The sequence below is a fragment of the Tasmannia lanceolata genome, unplaced genomic scaffold (assembly GCF_043159265.1).
Source record: "Tasmannia lanceolata isolate RefF3 unplaced genomic scaffold, GAP_Taslan_0.1 ptg000006l, whole genome shotgun sequence".
Taxonomy (NCBI): Eukaryota; Viridiplantae; Streptophyta; class Magnoliopsida; order Canellales; family Winteraceae; genus Tasmannia; species Tasmannia lanceolata.
Genome location: NW_027518683.1, coordinates 17,706,619 through 17,732,469, shown reverse-complemented (window position 1 = coordinate 17,732,469; position 25,851 = coordinate 17,706,619). Strand labels below are relative to the sequence as shown.

At 39.2% G+C, this 25,851-nt stretch overlaps 1 protein-coding gene across 1 annotated transcript; it reads right to left on the bottom strand.

The window, feature by feature from the left end:
* Nucleotides 1-311: 311 nt before the first annotated feature.
* On the bottom strand, nt 312-25,312 carry LOC143879967 (Josephin family protein). Its single transcript, XM_077382704.1, has 2 exons — nt 24,905-25,312; nt 312-1,308 (listed from the first exon to the last, which is right to left on the bottom strand). The coding sequence occupies exons 1-2, from the start codon at nt 25,154-25,156 to the stop codon at nt 739-741; spliced, it is 822 nt and encodes a 273-aa protein (XP_077238819.1). The 5' UTR covers nt 25,157-25,312; the 3' UTR covers nt 312-738.
* Between the last annotated feature and the right edge of the window lie 539 nt (nt 25,313-25,851).

Here is a 25,851-nt window from a genome sequence, read left to right as displayed (position 1 = left end):
TTCATAAAATACTATTTGCCTTGAACCGGCAAGAGATTCTCAAAGACCGATGAAATTCTGTACTTTTCCTAACACATGTTCTACTAAACTGAAAGCATTTCAGTACCATGTTCAGATGTACTCCCTCTTTCTCTTTCTCAACACAATGCAGTATATAAGAACCCAATATGGATATATTTGAAACCCTGAAATTGGAAACTCATCCAGTGTAGCATCTCAGCATCTTTTTTCCCATTTCTGAAATAATCAGCTATACCCAACTTCTTATACATGAGGATGGGGCTTTCATAACTGAAACAATGCCATAAAGATACAAAAAGAAAGATGCAGATACAGATACAGTATCATTCTGCACGGTAATTTAATTTAACCCTTAAAAACTCAGGGATTTCTCTGTAAGATGGTAGAATACTACCCAGAGGCTTTCATAACTCAAGCAGGGCCTTAAAAGTTACAAAAAGAAAGATTCAGATACAGTATAATTTAACCCTTAAAAACTCAGGGATCTCTCTGTAAGATGGCAGAATACTACCCAGAGGCTTTCATAACTCAAGCATGACCTTAAAGAAAACAAAACAAAGACGCAGATACAGTATAATTCCGCACAGTAATTTAACCCTTGAAACTCAGGGATCTCTCTGTAAGATAGCAGAATAGTACCCACCAATCTGAAGACTACTGACTGGACTATTAAAATTTTAGGACTATTAAAATTTCACCTTCAAATTCCCAAAAGTTTTACTGATTGTTACCTTCAGGATTGCCACCTTGAGGATTGACAGTTTCAGTGCTGACTGTGGCAGAATCCATCAGACTGGCGGCAATCGCAGCATTCAAATCCTTCTCTTCCATGTCTGAGAGCATATCTGTTTCGCCAATGGCCTGTGACAGATTAGAGTGCGAAGAAGAATCGTTTCTATGTGGGGTGGGCTGTGTCACGTTAATGGACTTTGTGATCCTCTGAGCATCTTCTGGGGATAGCCACTGCCCGAATCCATTAGAAGCTTCGGACGATGACATAGGGCACTCTCTCGGGAAGTTACCCCTGACCAGGAAAATGCTCCAGCCAGAGGCTTTCAGGGTGGCCAGGTAAGCCGAGAGGTAGAACTTGGAGAGATGTTCAGGGGCAGCATAGAGACTGTCGAAGTTATACCACTCACTGTTTACCTTTCTGATGCAGAACCAATGTTCTTGAAGGTTGCAGATGAATGCGTTTTCGAGTTCTGGGTCAATTTGAGCTGGCTCAGCAACTGGGCAGTCAAATGGGATGACTTGGAGATCCCACACCTCAAGAGCCTTCTCTAAGACCTACAAACATCAAATCATAGACGTTTAGAATATATAAGAGGATGAAAAACTGTGAATAGTGGGATGGAAAAGCAAAACAAGGGTACCTATTAGCACAACCATACAAGACTACTATTGATAGGAGAGACATTATGATGCAGGGAACGTTGAGTAGCAACACAAGATGGAGATCACACAAGCAGTGACTAAAACAACTCGCTGGGATTTGAAAACCCCATACCACGGTTTTGGAGAAAAACTCCAATATGACACGTGAAGGAGCGAAGCTCCTCTAACCACGTGAAAGAGCCAATGCTCTCTTCAGAGAGAATGTTCCAAAAATTTACTTTATTCAAATCTATCTCTTTCCTTATAATGGCCACAACCAAAAATAGAAACCCTAAATGCAACTTAACACCGTAACAATTAATCCCAATCTTCCATCCAAATCAACACAAATAAAAGTTGCAAACATGACTAAAATAACTACCTCACTCCGTTGAACCATTCAAGAAAAATGACTAAAATAACCCTAAAATAGATATCCCGTAATAAATATGTAGCACTTACATAAATCGTCCATAATTTCGTCAAATCACATCCAAATAGCACATCTTGGGTTCAAATAAAAAAACCTTTATAAGGATACCAAAATCAAGCCAAACGAACAAGATTTGATGCCTAAAAAGCTATTATTTGGCCGACACTTTGAATTTATTATTGCTGACACACGTGTCGTGTTGTGTCTGACACGATACCCGTGTCCACACGTGTCGACACTCCTTTAGACACTTTTAAGTGTACTACTAGTAGTGTCTGTAACTTTATATGTATGTATGTGTACGAGTGTGCCACTATTTCTAGATTTTTAGGGTTTTCCATGTCAGATACCTCATATCCGTGTCGAAACACGGCACACAAATCTGTGTCCACAAATCATGATTATATCTACTTTCTATTTTAGCTGTGTCCCCGTTTCTAAATTTTGGGAGTTTGCCGTGTCCGACACTCTGTGTCCGTGTCAACACGCGACACTCGTGTCCGTGTCCACAAATCATATAGCTAAAAAGTAGGGCAAATATAAGATGACAAAAATAGAAGTTGAAGAATAAGCGACTTGTTCCACGCTGGACGTCCTGCAGCACATTATTAATATTATTTTTAAAGGTAACAGCTTTCATTAATAAAAGGAAATCTGATATGCACGAAGTGCAATGAGGTGTCCTAATACAGGAGGTATAGACTAAAGCTACCTAAAGAACTCAGTCTGCACCTCAACATTGATAAGAGAGAGGCAGTTTCTTCAGTTTCAGATGCTCATATACATTAGCAATAAGCCCAACATACACCAGATAAGCTTTATGCATTTTATTGGACCCAAAGCATTTTTATAAAACCAGAATGTATATAATGGCAAACCACTTGTAGTTTGCTCGGTCAAGCTTCTGTTTTTCTTTAGCGTAGTGTCGGTAGTTTAAGACTCAGTTCCTTAGGCAAGTCTGTATCTGCCACTGACTATGTTTTAATTAAATGCAACAAAGGTCTTCAAAGGACTCTAAAAAAAACTGAGGGAGAAACAACACATTTAAGCAGAAAAAAAAAATCTTGACTCCCCCACTGGAACAAGTACCAAATTGCATAAACTCAAGTACCAAATTGCAGAACTAAAGCAAGAATACAACCACACACATTGCCATGGTGTTTTAAAACTAGTGAATCACATAGGTACACCAGCATTTGGTACTAAAAACTCCCTTGACTGAACTCAACCAAAATCCCCCCCCCCCTCCCAATTTTTTTATAATAACTAAAATCACCCATCATTAACTTTCATATGCTTTCTACCTATTATATCCTTTGCTAAAGATGGAATTAAGTTTTCAAAGCAGCATTATTAAACACGCTACTTAAAGAAACCAATGAGAATCTCTCACTCTCTAAAGTCATGAGTCTTCCCTCGTTTCTCGTTTCTTTCCCAATATTAATGAGAAAAATTATTTAACACTAGACATCCAAACCAATTTGGACAGACATGGCCCACTTCAATATGTAGTATGCCAAGTGATCTGGTCCGTTGATTTGGTTGGACAGCATGAGTGCAGTCCATTGTTCATCCCAGCCATGATCAAGTGATCCTAGCTGTTTGATCCATAAGGGACATTGATTTTCATAACCCTTTGTCTAATGGATGGGATTATCTTTCTTTCTTAATAGACTTTATTTCAAGATGAGAATCAAGAGTCCTGTTAGTAAAAAATGAAGCAATCTTAAGCATAGTTGCCAGGGTGGGAAGTGAGTATGTGAAATGATGTGGGAAGCAAAAGCAGGAAGCGAGGTGTTTAGAAAAGAGAAAATACGGGAGTGAAAAGCTCTAAAGAAAGTAAAGAGAAAATGAGTGGGAAGCGTCATTGAAAGTCAACATGAAACATGTGATAAGCCTACTTGGAAGTGAACACGAAGTACATAGACTAGGATTGTAGTAGCCCTGGGAGGAATGGTCAATATAGGTAAGGATTACAAGTTGACAAGAAGACTTTGCGACTAATTAGAATCACGCGTTTTAGGAATTTACAATTTCACATGTTTTATTCATGTATTTAATGAGTGTTTGGAAAAAGATGGACATAATTTTTATTTGAAACTTAAGATGGTTTTCAAGTTTTAAATGCACTATTTTTTATAAATACACTCCTTTAGCATTATCAAAAGAAGGTAATATTCTTTTAAGAAGAAATCATTACCTAAATAGGAAGCGTACTCTTAATTAAGAGGAAACATGTCGGAAGCATTTGGAAAGCATGCTTACCCTAAATTTGGTAAGCAGGAAGAACTTAGCTTGCGAAACGAGTGTCCGGGGAAGCAAGCTTCCCATCCAACTAGGAAGATTCTTGTAACTATGAGCTTAAGTATGCATAATTAATCACATATTCACATGTATGTATAAACCCCAAAGTTACATAATTAAAATACATGCTATTAATGGTGTAACATGCCATTAAATTTGTGTATGCACCATGCTGACAAATGTGTTATTTCTAACAGCATTTAGTGAGGGAAAGAGAATTTTAAATTAGCTATATTTTAGGAAAGGGCAGTGATAAATCGACCCCCCAAAGAGAGAAAGACACATGGGGAGTCGATTTATCATATTTGGGAGTCGATTTATCACTCCGCTTTAGGAAATTGTTATTTGATATATATTTCCTTTATTGGCACTCGTAATGTTGCTGCCAAAATCCACATTCTATCTTTATTTAATTCCTTAACAGTAAAGCAGGCAGAGAAAACAATAAAAGTTATTTAAGACATATGATCGATGATTTTAGTAATTAATAAAAATTTGAAGAGATTCTTGCTGAAACTTTAGGCCAAGGGTTTTTTGGTAATGTTTTGCCTTTTTTAATATTAAGGTTGAATTATTGTTAGAAGGAAGAGTAAATACCAAATCTTATAAACAGATCCAATAGATACTTATCAATGGAAACAGAAGGCATTGATGGGTATCTGATGGCGACCCCATAACATGAGCCAATCTGTCACCAGGTCCCACCCCCCCCCCCCCCCTCCCCCCCCAAAAAAAAAAAAAAAAAAACACATGACGATGTACCAGTTCAAGAGATGACCCAACTGTATACTAAGTCAACATTTCAACCTCCAACAAAAGCCTTGTTTATTATTTAACAGATCACTCGTCGCCTTCTGTTGCAATTCAGCCATCCCTAAATCCACACTAACTCCTACCAATGTAGGAGCCATAATATTGAAAGCAGTGTTTAAAAATGCGGAATGCGGCTGAAGAAAATCCTAGTCAACTCGGCATGACGCAGTCGAGTACTTGGTTGACGCGGCCAAGTACTCGGTTTACGCGGTCATAATTCGGGAGTCAAAGGAGTTTTTATTGACTCTGTATGGCAAAATGCGGAAAGCAGATGCGGCACAACATGGAACACGACAAGGTAAAAGGGAGTCGACTCAGGGGAGTCGACGCGGGGGAGTTTTAAAACTATGATTGAAAGTAATCACAGAAGAACGCCACCTCTCAAACTGGTAGGGGACCACCCCTTCACGAAAATCAGAAAGGGGATAAATACGATGGTGGGTTTTCTTTATTTTGTTGGAGAATAACTGTCTTTTGCTTCCATTTTTTGGGACTAAAGGGCAGTTTTGTAATTTTGCTTAAGTCATTTATGATCTTGAAAAGTTTAGATTTTCTATAACACTTCTTGGCAGCGATTCTGCGCTTTTTCATTGCGGAGAATGAAAAAAAAAATATATATATATATGGGAGAAAGGCATTCACCAAACACAGCATGTTCTATTCTGCGGCTAAAACTGCTGATTTTTTTTGGAACGAAGCAGAGTTGATCCACATGAATCTATTCTGCCCGTTTTACCCGCTCTAGAAAGTGAAAAATGAGAAGCATTGAAGAACGAACCTAATTGTTTGAGTTCTCTAGGTTTTCTAGAAGTTGTTATTTATGTAGTTACGAAAGTTATCAGTATTAAGTGTTTAAGTTCTTTAGGTTCTTTAGAAGTTGTAGTGTAAAACATTAGTCACTTTGAGTCTTTTAGTATTTAAAGTTATTAGTCACTTTTTAGTATTCCATGGCTCTCTATATAAAGAACTGTTTTGTACGCATCTTAAAGCACGAACGAAGAATTCATAAAGAGCTTATGTTTGCAATTTTGCAACTAGCGGATGTGATGTCTCTTGCATTAGTGCGTTGGCTTGACAACCATTGGTTGATGCCTTTGGTCAAGTTGGTGCGACTCCAACACTATGCTCCTATCTTCTTCTATCAAGGTAACTAGTATTCTTTAAATTTTAGCTTCTTACTTAATAAGTGATTTCAATCACAATGATCACATGTTGGTCTTTCACGTTTGCTTCCTTTATTATTTCTCTTAGAAAAATGATGATGGTTGCGCGTGTCCCGTAAGTGATTTCAATCATTTCTTTTATGGCAGTTTGCTTTATAATTTCCAATGGAGCAATGAATCTTGATATCATTGTACAACTGTCTGCAATTTCATTGCTCATAGCCCACACAAAGACCTTATTTACTGTATTGGACAAGTTCTATCATATATGGAATTGTTAAGACAGTGCGACAAATCCCCGATGCCTCATACGCTATCTAGTGTGAATTTTATTCCACATTCAGTTACCTTTGAAACCTTTATGAACTTAACCTAGCTTGGAGCCAAATCATTGCCTATGTCTAGTTCAAATCCTACCCAATTTTCCAAGCGTCAAAAGCCCTCCCAGTTGGTCCTACATCACAAACAGAATTTTTTTTTTCCTGTATGATAACAGAATTTGTTCTTTAATGGGGAACCTATTGGTTGCCTTCTCGAGAAACCTTTCGGAAATGAATGGCATTGGACACTTGTTGGGCTTTCGTGACACTTGGATTATACATAGGCAACTTTAAACGTCTTAGCTTGTGATCATGCATCTCAACATGCCACTGCCATGCATGAGGATTGTAAGCACACATATTGATATAAGGGGTGGAACTTTTCCATACTTGATCTTTTTTTTTCCCAGAAAGGTAGAAGATTTCATTAAAAAGCAAACAAAGACCGAGATGGTCAGTACAAGCGAATGAGAAAAGAAAAACACCAAAGAGATACAAGAGAAACACCCCCACACTTTGAATGGAAAGAAGAGTCCATCCTTAATCTTTATGTGGCACCATAGTTGTCAACCCGTGACTCGATTTCTTAATTTTATGACTCGTGGCACGTAAGAGTTTTGGAAAAGAAGAAAAATTTAGTTGAAAAAAATATAATTATGTATCAAAAGATGAAGAATGTAAAAAAATAAGGCAAAAATATAAATAATTATATGCTTGTAAATTGCATGCACAGAAATAATTAAGTTCTCGTTAGAACTTAATCATGGGTGAAAACCCTTCCTTTCTTTAGTTTTTTATCCGCCCATGATTTATGGTATGGTTGGAATGAGATATGTGGTGATTCAGGCCAAGGACCCAAGATTGTCCAAGACTGGGAGCCCCCCACACATGGTTTTTTGAAGCTAAACTTTGACGGGTCTAGCATGGGGAACCCTAGTCCTACCGGAATTGGGGGAGTCTTGAGGGATGAATTTGAAGCTATAAAATGGGCTTTTGCAGGTCCCATTGGAGTCCAAGACGCTAATGAAGCTGAAGTGCATGCCATCTACCAAGGAATAAGGTCTTTTGAGAATGAAGATTTGAATAAGGTAGTGGTAAAAGGAGACTCGCTCAATTTGATAAGGTGGCTTAGTGGCTCTCATTCCTTCCCTTGGGGATTTGCCTCTTTCTTCGATGAGATCCAAGACAGGGTGGAGGATGCATCGATTTCTTTCTATCATGTTAGGCGGTCAGCTAACGGTGTGGCAGACAGTTTAGCAGGAGATTTTTTGTAGTGGGGCTCGTTCTTTCTTGACCTTTGCAGTGGGGCTTGTTCTTGTCTTTTTTTTCCTTTTCAGTCCCTTTATCTGTATAGACCTCCTCGGTCCTTTTTTCACATTTAATGCAACTACCTACCATTTAAAAAATAATAATTAAGTTCTAAGTTCCAACTTCCAAGTTTTCAAGCATCAAAACCTAGCGACTCGACTTGACACGTAAGAGTCTTATTTTTTTTACTCGACTCGCAGCGACTCGTAAAAGTCTTCAACAAAGGCGACTCACCCATCTGACTCGACTCGAAAGCCTAACGACTCGACTCGAGAGTTGACTCGTACGACTCATAAGAGTTTGACAACTATGTGTGGTACAATATCTCCAAATGAGAATAACATTCTAAAATGGGGCCTATCATATGTTGTTGCGTCTGCATAGTACATAACTAAATATTATGTGAATATACCTAATTTATATAAAAAACATTCTTATAACATCCAGACAGAGCATGCCTAAATTTGTAGAACACTGAGGGAGGGAGGTTATAACATGTTGCAAACCTATAGGTTCATGGATGACTGATAAATTAGGAGCAACATATAGATTTTAGCTATAGTTTCCAGAGTGGTAAGCGAGTGCGAGAAGCGGTGCGAGAAGCAAGGGGTTTAGAAAATAGAAAATGCGGGAAGAGAAAAAACACTAAAGAAGGTAAAGAGGAAATGTGTGGGAAGCTTCATTGAAAGTCAACATGAAGCATTGGAAGCAAAAAAAAGAATTATAGTAGGTTAGTGGGGAAGGTTTAATGTAGGTAAGGATTACAAGTAGTAAAGAAGACTTCACAACTTATTAATCAAGTTTTCGGGATCCATAGTTTCACATGATTTATTCATGTAGATTTAATGTTAAGTTTTTGGGAAATACTCATATAAGTTTCATTTTAAACTTCAGATGCATTTTTAAGTTTTAAATACACTCTTTTTCAGCATTATCAAAGGGAGAAAACACTCTTTTAAAAAAACAATAATCACCTAAATAAGAAGCGTACACTTAATTAAGAAGAAACACATGGGAAGCGCGCTTCCCTTAAATTTGGGAAGCGGTGAGAACTTAGCTTTCGAAGCAATCTTCTAGGGAAGTGAGCATCCCATCAAACAATCTTCTAGGGAAGTGAGCATCCCATCAAACAAGGAAGTTTCCAGTTACTATGATTTTTACTCAACAAAACAGCAACATGTATCACAAATAATTAAATATAGTAAGGATTTTAAAAGAAATGCTAAGATTAAGAGGTCAACCAACAAAAAAACAAAATTCATACAAATCATGTTCCATACGATAATTTCAAGAAGAGAAAACAACTATCTAAAGAATGAAAAATTACATCTCAATCAAATCTGTCCTAGAAAATCAAATTTGTAAAGAAAACACCTAAGCCCCAAACAATAGAACAAGGCAAAGTGTATGGGTGACAGGGTAGGGCTGATTGGGTTGAATCATGATGTAAGAACTGATGGAAAAAGGGTTGGCTATGCAGAAAAGAAAGGTGGGATCAAAGCGTAAAATATAGGTTATCTAAATTCTAAAGTAAATGGGAAATGGGGTCAATACCAGGGAGGGCATGTCAGGCTTTGTGCCTTGCATCCGCTGTAGGAAATGTCGAAGAGGGGGAAGAGAACAAGCCGGAAAGAAAGAAAAGAAGGGTTGTTCACGGCCAAGATAAAGAGAGAGAAAAGAATAGAGAATCAAAATCAAGAAATAAATCAAGATCAAGAAGAGCTGGCCAATAGGATAAAAGTTTGGTTTTACTTAAGGGTTTAGTGGTTTTAGCCAACAGGAAATAAGATAAGGGGGCCATGAGTAAAAGGTTATAAACATGGTTTTCATAAGGGTAAATGAGACATGGGGAAATGGACATGGTGGGTCATAGTCCATCCACATCCCCTGCATCTAGGATAAATAAATACCTCTAAATACCTCTTCTACTTTCTGATCTCTCCCTTTCTCTCCCTTGATGGGCAAGGGAGGTGTTGGTGGCCGGATGATGCCCGGAGTTGGGCAAATCTCGCAGGGGATGCAGTAATGGTGGTTATAGGTGCGGAATGGCCGGATCTGGGTCCGAGTGGGCCGGATTTAATGGGAAAATCATTGGAACTGGGTAGGGTGGATGGAGAAAGTGGGCTGGTGAGTCGGAAGTGGTGGACGTGGCAGGAGTATGAAAAAGGGTGGCCGGATTCGGGGGGAAAAGAGGAAGAGGTTGGATGTGGAGGTGGGGGTGGTGGAGAAAAAGTATGATGGAGGATGCGGTTGACGATACTGAGACGGCCGGTTATTCCAAACCCTCCTCTCCTTCGTGAAACGCGGAAGGCACGTGGGATGTCGGGAATGGTGCAGTGGATGAGCGGCAAAGGGCTTTGGGAAGCCGTGGGTCGCCGGATCTGGGAGCTGTGTTGAGTGGCGGAGGCGATGGGTAGCTGGAGAAAGCGTTGAGGTTGCCGTCTGGAGTTTGGGAGGTAAAAGATGGGTTTGATTGAGGTGCAAGGATGGGGCTAGAAGGGCCGGGGTGTAGGTTAGGATAATTGTTTTGGGTTGCAGGTAGTTAGCTGGAGTGGTGACAGGCGGTGGTTGAAGAGGTAGTGGTTCAGGAATGAGGTAAGAATAGGGTTAGGTGGAAGGTAGGGTAGGGTTAGGGATTTAGGGTTTGGTGGAAATGAAGAGGAAGAATGTTAGCGTGAAGAATTGTGGTCTCTAGAGTTAGGTGGAAGGAAGGGTAGGGTTAGGGTTTTAGGTTCTCGTGGAGGTAAAGAGGAAGAAGTTAGGGTGAACAATGGTGGTCACTGGGATTAGACTAGGGTTTTTGGCTTTGTGGTTTAACAGGGATCCCCCGGGACGGGCGGTGGCGCAAGGTGGAGGCCGCCAAAGATCGGATTCGATTGGTTGGCTATTGTGCACGGTTAGGGGCGCACAATAGCTTCAGGCCTTTGAGTGGAATTTTTGAAAATCGAATTCGCCAGTTAGAAAGTGGTGGAGAAGTCGGTGTGACGTGGCAGGTCACACATATGACTTGATGGGCCCACAAATATGGCACTTTTTGTTGAAATCGATTCAATTGAGAACATTGGGCAGTGTAAAGGAAAGGAAGGGGGAATGGTGAAGGCACTCTAGGCTGTGGTAGTAGATGAAGAATTCGAAAGGAAAGTGAAATAGTTATTTGGCATGGTGGCAGCGTATGGAAGTGTGGACCTCACTGTAGCGGTTGACCCCGAAGATCACTTCTTTTGGTTTTTACTGGCCTGGGAGTATGCTCCTCGCCTCCCTCAATTGATTCTATGTAATGCAAGTAGGGACCCCTGGTCCCCAATGTAACCTTCATAGTATCAATGAAATTGTCAATTTAAAAAAAAAATCAAAATAAATTTTACGTTAAAAAATTAACACGTGTCCAATAAAAATGACTAAATCATGTGGCTAAGATGACAGGATCACATCAGTTCTCCATGTGGGGAAGAACATGACTGTCGAGTAAATGTTTGCACCATGCTGAATCACATCCTTGCAAAGTTGCAACAACAATACCGCATCCAACCACAGACACTTGAGCAAGATGCCCTCGCCAACGAATAAGGCACCTCTAGCAAAATCCATGGTGGATCTCCGTCAACTGAACATCCATATCATTCGCTCCAAAAGGTGACAAATCAATGATAGTAAGATCTGGAAAATCTCCACGACACTGATGATGACCGGCTCTAATTACAAATCAATAGTATCGAGGGAATATCGTCAATAATGCCCCAATGTTGTAGAAGTGCCCTCTATGTAACTGATCGGTGACCACCTTCTTTCCCTCCATACTCAGTCACAAGCTCTCCAACACTTCTTGATGTACTTCTTCGATATGGTACACTACGGAGTTAGTCTCGACAATGCCTTTCCTAGGACAGAATATAGAGGTACAGTCTAGGAGGTCTGGAATCGGAAGGCCACATATGGTATCAAGGGAATGAGTAATGGAACTATAGCATGTTAACTCTATCATGGTTAATTACAGTAATTTGACTTTAAATGAAGTAACTTACCTGGCATTGAGTAACACAAATTGTCCCCACATGATCCCCCATCAAGTACGGTTTCATTGTGCTTACCCTCATGAGATTGCTCATTCATCCTCTCATGTCGATCATTTTCATCATAGGGACCATTTCCTTCTTCAAGGTCAGTTTTATTGTCATCATTTAGTGGTTTTGCTAGTTTGAGGATAAAATGCCCTACACAGTGTTTAAAAACGTAGATGTGACGCAGAACGCGGCCAAGAAAAATCCTTGTCGACTCTGCGCGAATGCGGCCAAGAACTCGGTTGACGCAGTCATAACTCGGGAGAGTCGAAGGAGTTTTTATTGACTCTGTTAGGAAAAATGCGGAATTCGGATGCGGTGCAATGCAAAATGCGGCCAACGGAAAACGGAGTCAACTCGGGCGAGTCCTGAGTCGAGTCATAGAGTTTTTAAACACTGGTCCTACATAGACAATCAGATGTTCATTACTTGATTCATCATATTTAAAATATTTGGAGGTGGTATTTTGTGATTTTGGAGGTGGTATTTTGCAATTAATCTAACTTTGATGGTTCAAGCTTGGGCAACCTTGCACCGGATGGAATTGGAGGGGTCTTGCGGAATGATTTCGGGGAGGTGATTTGGGCCTTTGCGGGTCCTATTGGGGAAGGGGATGCGATGGAGGCGGAGGTGGGTGTAGTCCATCAAGGATTAAAATTATTGACAAGAGATCGAGAGGTCAATGTAGGGGACTCCATGAATGTAATAAGGTGGCTTCAAGGGGTGCTTTCCCACCCATGGAGATTTGATAGATTCTCTAAAGAGATGTTTGATTGGGCGGGCTCCTCTTTATGGGTATTTATTCATGTTCGGTGTTCGGCTAATGAGGCGGCGGATCGCCTAGCTAGAGATGGGGTGTCCAAAGAAGCGTTGTCTATGTTTGACTTTCTTCCTCCTTGTGTTTTTTAGCTTTTTGTTTTTCTAGATGTTTTTCTCATGTTTTGTTATGTTGTACTTTTGACCAACTCAGTCCCCTTTTTAGCATAAAGTTGGCTATCATTCAAAAAAAAAAGTCCATGGCCCGTGCTCATCTCACCTACCGGCAGTCATGTGGCAATGCTCTTAGAAAGGAGAGTGAGTCTCAAATAGCTAGCCACAATTTCTCTAATAGATGAATTAGCGGGGCCTCTATCCATGCCATTTTGCCTAGAATTGCCTTTCACATGTAGATAGGCTATGCACACATTCCTAGGGCTAGGGGTGATGGCATTCCCGACAGCCTTAAGTCTAATATGTTTGCTAATGCAATTTAGGGTGATTTTAATCTCAACTAGCATGTCAGTATGTTGATCCAAGGTAGCCCGAGTACTCTGCTGCCATGACCCTCTGGATTGGACTACCCTTGACGTGGAGCATTGACTCTACTAGTCATAGTACAATATCCTAAAACTTAACTAAATTTTATTTAGACAATGAAATTAATAGTAAATTTAAAATATCATTTTAATTAATAGGACACTAAGAAGCAAAAGATGTGATAGTTAATTCAAATAGAAGTATCCAAGTATCGGTTTGTGTCAGGCACGATACGTTGGGCCAAGTATTTTCAAAGGCAAAGGCGTAAGGCGAGGTGTTTTTCCACTTGAGGAGTGAGGCATAAGCCTCAAAAATATTTTGAGTTTTTAAATAAAAATAAAAATAAAAATAGAAAAATTATGAAAAATACCAAAAATTTACAAACAAATCTAGAAAAAAATCTATTTTGTGAAAAATACCAAAAAATCACAAACAAACCTAGAAGAAAAAAATATGCTTCATTTACAGCCAAATATCATCATCTAACCATCCAATATAAAGTATTCAACTATCGTTACCAAGTAACCAACCAAATAATATAAAATAGACTTAGATACCAGAAAGATTAACAAGTTCACATTCTCAATTTTCCACATCAACAACCAAAATACACCATGTCTTTAAGTCACTACCTCCTCCTCCTCATCGTCCTCTTCATCATCTATTAGCACATCATCATACTCCAACTCCTAAGCATCGATGATCACAAAATAAACATCTAAAATGCCCTTCTTTCCTCCTCCCTATATGTCATTTGCATAACTCATTGTGAAATCGTTCGTGTCAGCCATGTTAAACCTCAAGAGATAAAAACACTCTAATAAATCAAAATACTAGTGAAAAATAACTTTTGAATGGAGGTAGAAAGGAAAAATCACAAATTACAAATTTCTATTCACCAAGTGGGGTGCACAAGCATAAATAAATCCACCACCAATAGCTTTGTCTTGAAGATAGAAATATACCAGAAGTGACGGCTTTTGAATATGTTGAACGGTTGGAGAGAAATCAGCAAAACAAGTTATAGGTAAAAAAATCCAAAAACGTCAAAAATATCTAATGCCATCAATTCAATGATTTTAGATTGTGAAATAGGTCATATATGACCCTCTAAACTAAATTTAGAAGATTAGAAGGGGTATAAGTTAAGAACAAAAAATCCAAAAAAAAAAAACAGTCTCTAGTAGTCTTTGGTCGCAAAAAAATGAAGAGTGGATGCGATCCCAGTGAGGCATACACCTTCCGGTGGAGGCACACGTCTAAAGTGAATGTGCCTAAGGGGTTGCGCCTTAGGCACAGACATGTCAACATGTCACTAACATGCATGAGGATTGTAAGCACACATATTGATATTAGGGGTGGAACTTTTCCATCCCTGATCTTTTTTTTTCCTGAAAGGTAGAAGATTTCATTAAAAAGCAAACAAAGACCGAGATGGTCAGTACAAGCGAATGAGAAAAAGAAAAACACCAAAGAGATACAAGAGAAACACCCCCACACTTTGAATGGAAAGAAGAGTCCATCCTTAATCTTTATGTGGTACCATAGTTGTCAAACCCCTGACTCGATTTCTTAATTTTATGACTCGTGACTCGTAAGAGTTTTTGAAAAGAATAAAAATTTAGTTGAAAAAAAATATAATTATATATCAAAAGATGAAGAATGTTCCATTTAAAAAAAAGAAGATGAAGAATGTAAAAAAATATAACCCAATAGCACATAGATAAGCACTAAGCCAAAAATATAAATAATTATATGCTTGTAACTTGCATGCACAGAAATAATTAAGTTCTCGTTGGAACTTAATCATGGGTGAAAACGCTTCCTTTCTTTAGTTTTTTATCCGCCCATGATTTATGGTATGGTTGGAAAGAGATATGTGGTGATTCAAGCCAAGGACCCAAGATTGTCCAAGATTGGGAGCCTCCCACACATGGTTTTTGAAGCTAAACTTCGACGGGTCTAGCATGGGGAACCCTGGTCCTACCAGAATCGGGGGAGTCTTGACTCTTGAGGGATGAATTTGAAGCTATAAAATAGGCTTTTGCAGGTCCCATTGGAGTCCCAGACGGTAATGAAGCTGAAGTGCATGCTATCAACCAAGGAATAAGGTATTTTGAGAATGAAGATTTGAATAAGGTAGTGGTAAAAGGAGACTCGCTCAATTTGATAAGGTGGCTTAGTGGCTCTCATTCCTTCCCTTGGGGATTTGCCTCTTTCTTCGATGAGATCCAAGACAGGGTGGGGGATGCATCGATTTCTTTCTATCATGTTAGGCGGTCAGCTAATGGTGTGGCAGACAGTTTAGCTAGAGATTTTTTGCAGTAGGGCTCGTTCCTCCTTAACCCTTGCAGTGGGGCTTGTTCTTGTCTTCTTTTTTTTACTTTTAAATCTCTTTATCTGTATAGACCTCCTCGGTCCTTTTTTCACATTTAATGCAACTACCTACCATTTAAAAAATAATAATTAAGTTCTAAGTTCCAACTTCCAAGTTTTCAAGCATCAAAACCTAGCGACTCGACTTGACACGTAAGAGTCTTATTTTTTTACTCGACTCGCAGCGACTCGTAAGAGTCACCAGACGACTCATGAGAGTCTTCAACAAAGGCAACTCACCCATGCGACTCGACTCGAAAGCCCAACGACTCGACTCGAGAGTTGACTCGTACGACTCATAAGAGTTTGACAACTATGTGCGGTACAATATCTCCAAATGAGAATAACAATCTAAAACGGGGCCTATCATATGTTGTTGCGTCTACATAGTACATAACTAAATATAATGTGAATATACCTAATTTATATAAAAAACATTCTTATAACATCCAGACAGAGCATGCCTAAATTTGTAGAACACCGAGGGAGGGAGGTTATAACATGTTGCCAACCTATAGGTTCATGGATGACTGATAAATTAGGAGCAACCTATAGATTTTAGCTATAGTTTCCAGAGTGGTAAGCGAGTGCGAAAAGCAATGCAGGAAGCAAGGGGTTTAGAAAATAGAAAATGCAGGAAGAGAAAAAACACTAAAGAAGGTAAAGAGGAAATGTGTGGGAAGCTTCATTGAAAGTCAACATGAAGCATTGGAAGCAAAAAACAGGATTATAGTAGGTTAGTGGGGAAGGTTTAATGTAGGTAAGGATTACAAGCAGTAAAGAAGACTTCACGACTTATTAATCAAGTTTTCGGGAAACTTAAGATGAGTTTTTAAATTTTAAATACACTCTTTTTCAGCATTATCAAAGGGAGAAAACACTCTTTTAAAAAAACAATAATCACCTAAATAAGAAGCGTACACTTAATTAAGAAGAAACACATGGGAAGCGCGCTTCCCCTAAATTTGGGAAGCGGTGAGAACTTAGCTTTCGAAGCAATCTTCTAGGGAAGTGAGCATCCCACCAAACAATCTTCTAGGGAAGTGAGCACCCATCAAACAAGGAAGTTTCCAGTTACTATGATTTTTACTCAACAAAATAGCAACATGTATCATAAATTATTAAATATAGTAAGGGATTTCAAAGAAATGTTAAGATTAAGAGGTCAACCATCAAAAAAACAAAATTCATACAAATCATGTTCCATACGATAATTTCAAGAAGAGAAAACAAGTATCTAAAGAATGAAAAATTACATCCCAGTCAAATCTGTCCTAGAAAATCAAATTTGTAAAGAAGACACCTAAGCCCCAAACAATAGAACAAGGCAAGGTGTATGGGTGACAAGGTAGGGCTGATTGGGTAGAATCATGATGTAAGAACTGATGGAAAAAGTGTATGCAGAAGAGAAAGGGGGGATCAAAAGGTAAAATATAGGTTATCTAAATTCTAAAGTAAAGGGGAAATGGGGTAAGTACCTGGGAGGGCATGTCAGGCTTTGTGCCTTGATCATCCGCTGTAGGAAATGTCCAAGAGGGGGAAGAGAACAAGCAGGAGAGAAAGAAAAGAAGGGTTGTTCACGGCCAAGATAAAGAGATAGAAAAGAATAGAGAATCAAAATCAAGAAATAAATCAAGATCAAGAAGAGCTGGCCAATAGGATATAAGTTTAGTTTTACTTAAGGGTTTAGGGGTTTTAGCCAACAGGAAATAAGATAAGAGGGCCATGAGTAAAAGGTTATAAACATGGTTTTAATAAGGGTAAATGAGACATGGGGAAATGGATATGGTGGGTCATAGTCCATCCACATCCCCTGCATCTAGGATAAATAAATACCTCTAAATATCTCTTCTACTTTCTGATCTCTCCCTTTCTCTCCCTTGATGGGCAAGGGAGTTGTTGGTGGCCGGATGATGCCCGGAGTTGGGCAGATCTCGCAGGGGATGCAGCAATGGTGGCTGGAGGTGTGAAATGGCCGGATCTGGTCCGAGTGGGCCGGATTTAATGGGGAAATGATCGAAACTGGGTAGGGTGGATGGAGAAAGTGGGCTAGTGAGTCGGAAGTGGTGTACGTGGCAGAAGTATGAAAAAGGGTGGCCGGAATCGAGGGAAGAAAGGAAGAGGTTGGATGTGGAGGTGGTAGTGGTGGTGGAGAAAAAGTATGATGGAGGATGCGGTCGACGGTACTGAGACGGCCGGTTATTCAAAACCCTCCTTCGTGAAACGCGGAAGGCATGTGGGATGTCGGAAATGGTGCGGCAGATGACCAGCAAAGGGCTTTGGGAAGCCGTGGGTCGCCGGATCTGGGGGTCGTGTTGAGTGACGGAGGGGATGGGTAGCCGGAGATAGCTTTGGGGTTGCCGTGTGGAGTTTGGGAGGTAAAAGATGGGTTTGATTGAGGTGCAAGGTTGGGGCTAGAAGGGCCGGGGTGTAGGTTAGGATAGTTGTTTTGGGTTGCAGGTAGTTAGCTGGAGTGGTGACAGGCGGTGGCTGGAGAGGTAGTGGTTCAGGAAGGAGGTAAGAATAGGGTTAGGTGGAAGGTAGGGTAGGGTTAAGGATTTAGGGTTTGGTGGAAGTGAAGAGGAAGGATGTTAGGGTGAACAATGGTGGTCTCTAGAGTCAGGTGGAAGGAAGGGCAGGGTTAGGGTTTTAGGTTCTGGTGGAGGTGAAGAGGAAGAAGTTAGGGTGAACAATGGTGGTCACTAGGGTTATACTAGGGTTTTTGGCTTTGTGGTTTAACGGGGATCCCCCCCGGAGAGGCGGTGGCGCAAGGTGGAGGCCGCTGAAGATCAGATTCGATTGGTTGGCTATTGTGCACGGTTAGGGGCGCACAATAGCTTCAGGCCTTTGAGCGGGATTTTTGAAAATCGAATTCGCTAGTTAGAAAGTGGTAGAGAAGTCCGTGTGGCGTGGCAGGTCACTCATATGACTTGATGGGCCCACAAATATGGCACTTTTTGTTGGATTCGATTCAATTCAGAACATTGGGCAGTGTAAAGGAAAGGAAGGGGGAATGGTGAAGGTACTTTAGGCTGTGGTAGTAGATGAAGAATTTGAAAGGAAAGTGAAATAGTTATTTGGCATGGTGGCAGCGCATGGAAGTGTGGACCTTACTGTAGCGGTTGACCCAGAAGATCACTTCTTTTGGTTTTACTGGCCTAGGAGTATGCTCCTGGCCTCCCTCAATTGATTCTATGTAATTCAAGTAAGGACCCCTAGCCCCAATGTAATCTTCATAGTATCAATGAAATTGTCAATTTAAAAAAAGATCAAAATAAATTTTTCGTTAAAAAATTAACATGTGTCCAATAAAAATGACCAATAAAAATGACTAAATCATGTGGCTAAGATGACGGGATCACATCAGTTCTCCACGTGGGGAAGAACATGACTCTGTCGAGTAAATGTCTGCACCATGCTGAATCACATCCTTGCAAAGTTGCAACAACAATACCACATCCAACCACAGACACTCGAGCAAGATGCCCTCGCCAACAAATAAGGCACCTCCAGCAAAATCCATGGTGGATCTCCGTCAACTGAACATCCATATCATTCGCTCCAAAAGGTGACAAATCAGTGATAGTAAGATCTGGAAAATCTCCACGACACTGATGATGACCGGCTCTCATCACAAAGTATCGAGGGAATATCGTCAATAATGCCCCAATGTTGTAGAAGTGCCCTCTATGTAACTGATCGGTGACCACCTTCTTTCCCTCCATACTCAGTCACAAGCTCTCCAACACTTCTTGATGTACTTCTTCGATATGGTAAACAAAGGAGTTAGTCTCGACAATGCCTTTCCTAGGACAGAATATAGAGGTACAGTCTAGGAGGTCTGGAATCGGAAGGCCACAAATGGTCTGAAGGGAACAAGTAATGGAACTATAGCATGTTAACTCTATCATGGTTAATTATGACTTTAAATGAACTAACTTACCTGGCATTGAGTCACACAAATTGTCCCCACATGACCCCTCATCAAGTACGGCTTCATTGTGCTTACCCTCATGAGATTGCTCAGTCATCCTCTCATGTGGATCATTTTCATCATAGGGACCATTTCCTTCTTCAAGGTCAGTCTTATCGTCATCATTTACTAGTTTTGCTAAGTTAGTTTGAGGATAAAATATCCTACGCAATGTTTAAAAACGTGGATGTGACGCAAAACGCGGCTAAGAAAAATCCTTGTCGATTCTGCGCGGACGCAGCCAAGAACTCGGTTGACGCGGTCATAACTCGGGAGAGTCGAAGGAGTTTTTATTGACTCTGTAGGGAAAAATGCGGAATGCGGATGCGGTGCAATGCAGAATGCGGCCAAGGGAAAACGGAGTCGACTCGGGCGAGTTCCGAGTCGAGTCAAAGAGTTTTTAAACACTGGTCCTACATAGACAATCAGATGTTCATTACTTGATTCATCATATTTAAAATATTTGGAGGTGGTATTTTGTGATTTTTGAGGTGGTATTTTGCAATTAATCTAACTTTGCTGGTTCAAGCTTGAGCAACCTTGCGCCAGATGGAATTGGAGGGGTCATGCGGAATGATTTCGGGGAGGTGATTTGGGCCTTTGCGGGTCCTATTGGGGAAGCGGATGCGATGGAGGCGGAGGTGGGTGTAGTCCATCAAGGATTAAAATTATTGGCAAGAGATCGAGAGGTCAATGTAGGGGACTCCATGAATGTAATAAGGTGGCTTCAAGGGGTGCTTTCCCACCCATGGAGATTTGATAGATTCTCTGATGAGATGTTTGATTGGGCGGGCTCCTCTTTATGGGTATTTAATCATGTTCGGCATTCGGCCAATGAGGTGGCGGATCGCCTAGCTAGAGATGGGGTGTCCAAAGAAGCGTTGTCTATGTTTGACTTTCTTCCTCCTTGTGTTTTTTAGCTTTTTATTTTTCTAGATGTTTTTCTCGTGTTTTGTTATGTTGTACTTTTGACCATCTCAGTCCCCTTTTTAGCATAAAGTTGGCTATCATACAAAAAAAAAATTCCATGGCCCATGCTCATCTCACCTACCGGCGGTCATGTGGCAACGCTCTTAGAAAGGAGAGTGAGTCTCAAATGGCTAGCCACGATTTCTCTAATAGATGAATTAGCTTGGCCTCTATCAAAGCCATTTTGCCTAGAATTGCCTTGCACATGTAGATAGGCTTTGCACACATTCCTACAGCTAGGGGTCATGGCATTCCCGACAGCCTTAAGTCTAAAATGTTTGCTAATGCAATTTAGGGTGATTTTAATCTCAACTAGCACGTCAGTACGTTGATCCAAGGTAGCCTGAGTACTCTGTTGCCATGACCCTCTGGATTGGACTACCCCTGACGTGGAGCATTGACTCTACTAGTCATAGTACAATATCATAAAACTCAACTAAATTTTATTTAGACAATGAAATTAATAGTTAATTTAAAATATCATTTTAATTAATAGGACACTAAGAAGCAAAAGATGTGATAGTTAATTCAAATAGAAGTATCCATGAAGTATCAAGTATCAGTTTGTGTCAGGCACGATACGTTGGGCCAAGTATTTTCAAAGGCAAAGGCGTAAGGCGAGGTGCTTTTCCACTTGAGGAGTGAGGCATAAGCCTCAAAAATATTTTGAGTTTTTAAATAAAAATAAAAATAAAAATAGAAAAATTATGAAAAATACCAAAAATTTACAAACAAATCTAGAAAAAATCTATTTTGTGAAAAATACCAAAAAATCACAAACAAACCTAGAAGAAAAAAATATGCTTCATTTACAGCCAAATATCATCAGCTAACCATCCAGTATAAAGTATTCAACTATCATTACCAAGTAACCAACCAAATAATATAAAATAGACTTAGATACCAGAAAGATTAACAAGTTCACATTCTCAAATTTCCACATCAACAACCCAAATACACCATGCCTTAAGTCACTACCTCCTCCTCCTCATCGTCCTCTTCATCATCTATTAGCACATCATCATACTCCAACTCCTAAGCATCGATGATCACAAAATAAACATCTAAAATACCCTTCTTTCATCCTCCCTATATGTCATTTGCATAACTCATTGTGAAATCGTTCGTGTCATCCATGTTAAACCTCAAGAGATAAAAACACTCTAATAAATCAAAATACTGGTGAAAAATAACTTTTGAATGGAGGTAGAAAGGAAAATTCACAAATTACAAATTTCTATTCACCGAGTGGAGTGCACAAGCATAAATAAATCCACCACCAATAGCTTTGTCTTGAGGATAGAAATATACCAGAAGTGACGGCTTTTGAATTTGTTGAACGGTTGGAGAGAAATCAGCAAAACAAGCTATAGGTAAAAAAATTCCTAAAACGTCAAAAATATCTAATGCCATCAACCAAATGATTTTAGATTGTGAAATTGGTCATATATGACCCTCTAAACTAAATTTAGAAGATTAGAAGGGGTATAAGTTAAGAACAAAAAATCCAAAAAAAAAAAAAAAGTCTCTAGTAGTCTTTCGTCTCAAAAAAATGAAGAGTGGGTGCAAAATCCCAGTGAGGCATACACCTTCCGGTGGAGGCACACGTCTAAAGTGAATGTGTCTAAGGGGTTGCGCCTTAGCCTCTGGGACGTGCACCTTTGATGTATGGTGCCTTTTTGCATTGTGCCTTGGGGCATTTTCCATGCATCTCGCCTTGAGACGGCCATGAGGATTGCACCTCACACGCCTATGAAAAGAATGATTGGGCCTCTAAAAATATATGAGTATCATAGGGCAGAAATCCCATGGAAACTCTCCAACGTATTTGATGAAGTGCTAGATAGACTTGAAGGTCACTGTATTCATTTTTGCCATGTGAGGGGGCATGGTTTTAAATTTTCATTGAAACACACACCGAAACTAAAATTGTAAAGGAATTAGTGGTATATTATACCATTATGTATTAAATTTAGATAAATTGCATATGAAATGTAGTGTATATATTATGGACAAACATTTATATGAATTATATGTAAAATGTGGTATGAAATGAATCATCAGACACGCGCGACAACGCACGTCACTAGATGGTTGATGTTATTAAACCATTATGGGTGCTTTTTTTCTTTTTCTTTTTTGCTTAGATGATGGTTTTTAAGTGTGTATTTGCACTTATGCTAGCACTTCCTGAAGTTTCATCTTAAATGTCCAACATTTGCATATGTTCATATACGTTACCTGATTTTATTGGATTTCTACCAGAATTTTCATCGGAAACCAACATATTTTCATTTCCATCACGACCGAACCAAAACTGAAACCTAAAATTTTGGATGAGGAAAGCTATTGTGAAGGCTGATAGACTACAAACAAAGGAATATAGTACAAACCTTGTAATTAGAGATCATATGCCTGAGTTTCATAGATCTTAGCAGGTCTTGTTGCTAGTAACTCTAATGTATGTTGCTGTTTTGTTTTCTTGCCTTAGGTCACATCATCTTGATTCGGCAGTGTTTCCTTGTCTTTACACATGAATGAAGAATTCATTGCTATCCCCAAAAAAAAAAAATCTCCCGGTGTTCTTCCACAACAATTTTGTCACTTTAATTATTGTGTCATATGGAAATAGAAATATGAAACCATAGGCACAACCTCACAACAATGTCTATGTCTCAAATTTTGAGGGCCATCATACATTATCCCAACATGAAAAGTTTCCAAATAACACATGCATAAGACACACATGAAGTGGATTTAAATTTTTAGAGTTAATATACTTCCGATGCCTAATTAGAATGCATCAAATACAAGTAAGCATTATCAACACAAATTTCTACAAGTCTTCATAAGTGTTAAATATCCTTCAAAATACTAACAGAATATAACAATGACACCATGATATGAGAGAATCGACGAATCAATTCTAAGAACTAATTTATGAAATAGTGAAATCGGCCAACTTTTAACACATTTACAACTGCATCAACAATACAAATAGCAGAAATGAAAACTCACCAAATTTTCATTGTGTGAATTAACTTGCCAGACAAATCATTCAGAGTTAGACATAATCATTTTAACTGCATGATTTCTTTTCAAAAAAAAAAAAACATGCCGTTAGATGTAATCAGTAATCTTTTAACTGCACAGTCTGAACAGGTCAGGAAAGACAAGTGGGTTTAAATGAACAGAAAGAACTACGAATATGCATTACTCGACCCAAAAAAAAAACCCTACTTTGAATATACGATTTCTTCATCCTACCAGTTTTTAATCATGAGTTGAAATTCAATGGCAATAAACCAATAAGTTAAAACTATTATACGAAAAGCATCTGGTAGCAGGAGTGGTAAGCACTATTTAATTCATGAACCACCTAGGAACCACAACATTCTAAAGCAGCGTGCGCCCACGTGCAATTATGAGTTAACTCACTAAGGGTCATGTCTTTTTTGTGCGTTCCTAAGGTGCATCTACCCTAACAATGGGCAGCTGATCATTTATGATGCCAGGTGCTTAAAATGAAGGAAAATCAATTGAAATCAAATAAAATTCTAACAGATAAATTTATTAAGAGTTATGCGAATCAAACATAATAATTATAATACCATTCAAAATCTGGTATAATGGTGAGTAGCTACATAAAGCCAGTATATCAATATTGAAGAAAGAGAAGTACAACCGAAGGATCTGAACAATTACTTAGAAGAACATTAATATCTCATGATAGATTTCTAGGACACGAATCCTACAATACAATTTAAATCTGGAGATGGATGCCCGTTGAACCACGCTGAAAGATCAATTTCGATCTCCCTCTGTCTCTTCATGGATTAAAGCCAATGCCGAGCCTTTTCCCAAAACATGCTTCTCCTACTTCCAGAATCTATTGTCAAATTCTTCAGGATGTAAATGTGACTATCTCCTATTTTATACTTCAGCTTTCGTACTACTTTCACTGAAATTCTTTTTGTTATGTTGCTTTTCACTGCGCGTACATTGGAATGGAACTGATTTTCTGCCCATGTTATCATAAAAAAACAAAACTTTTGAAAGGAAAAACAGAAATGTGAATTGTAATTGATGTTTGCAAACTGGAAAGAGGAAGAATAACAATCGCAATAATAATAATAATAATTAAACAACTTATTTTTTTTTCTTCTTTTTTTCATTCTTAAAAAAAAACATATAAAACATTTGAAATAAGAAATCACATATACCTGAGCACAAAGAAGACAGAGTAATACATCAAAAGATTTTAAATTTCATACAGAGTACATGCAAGATCAAGATTGTATAATCTGCCACTCCACCATTTCTCATAAATCCCCAAATCGATTTCCTACTTTCATAAACCACTAGCAATTAATCATCCACCTACTTTTTCTAACCCTAATTCTCAAATAAAAACAGCCACAATCCATAACAAATACCAAAAACGGAACCCTAATTTCAACTACACAAAAAGAAAAAAGAAAACAAAAGTGCCTGACCTGGATACTGAAATCTCCATCCATAGAGACGTTATGCGACTCCTCGGAATCGAAACGCAAGAAATCTTCAGAAACAGGTCCTCCTTCGAGCATCATCTGTCTCTCCTTTTTATCAAGATCGAATGCAAGAGCAGCCAAATCGAATTCGGAGAAGAAAGGTCCCTGTAAGACCGTGTTCACGCAATGGACAGCACACAGCTTCGATTCCTGAACCTCATGGTAGAGCATTCCGCCATTACTCGGACCTTCCATCTCTGAAACCTAAAGGATGAAGAAGAAGAAAAATGAAAACCTAACCCTAGAAAATCGCTATCTCTTATTTCCTCTTTTTATTTCTTTCCTTCTTTCTTTCTTTGGGTCTCTCGTTGCTTCTTTTTTCAGGCAATTCGGTTTAATTTGTTGATAGGGGGAGATGCTGGCGTGAATTTTTTCAGGGAAACACGTGCGTCTACGTGGCGATTCTGAGATTTTAACGCCAACTATATCTGAATTTACACGGTACTTTTAGTAACAAGCATCCACCATGTTGACACGTTGTAGTTTTGAGGCAGAAATGCTGACGAACTCATCGAACCGTACACGTGGACTTTCCTTCGACTGCAGCCACAAAGTCCGTCAACCTTCATTTTGGCCTTTCGGTCCGGACTCCGGACTAGACTACAGTGTGCGGTCACGGTTTTAAATTTCGGCCCGGAGGCCCGAAACCGAAATTCCGAAATCAAAATTGCTGAAATTTACCAAATTTCGGTGCGAAAATTTGATAAAATATTTTTATTCCTTTACAGAATTTCATCTGAAATTACTGAAATTTTGGCCCAAAAAAAAGACATTTCGAGCTCCTTTACCGATTTTCAGCCGAAATTTTCTGATTTCGGCTAAAATTTCGGTTTTGGTGAGGACCGAATTACCCACCCCCGAAACCGAAATTTAAAACCTTGTCTAAAGTT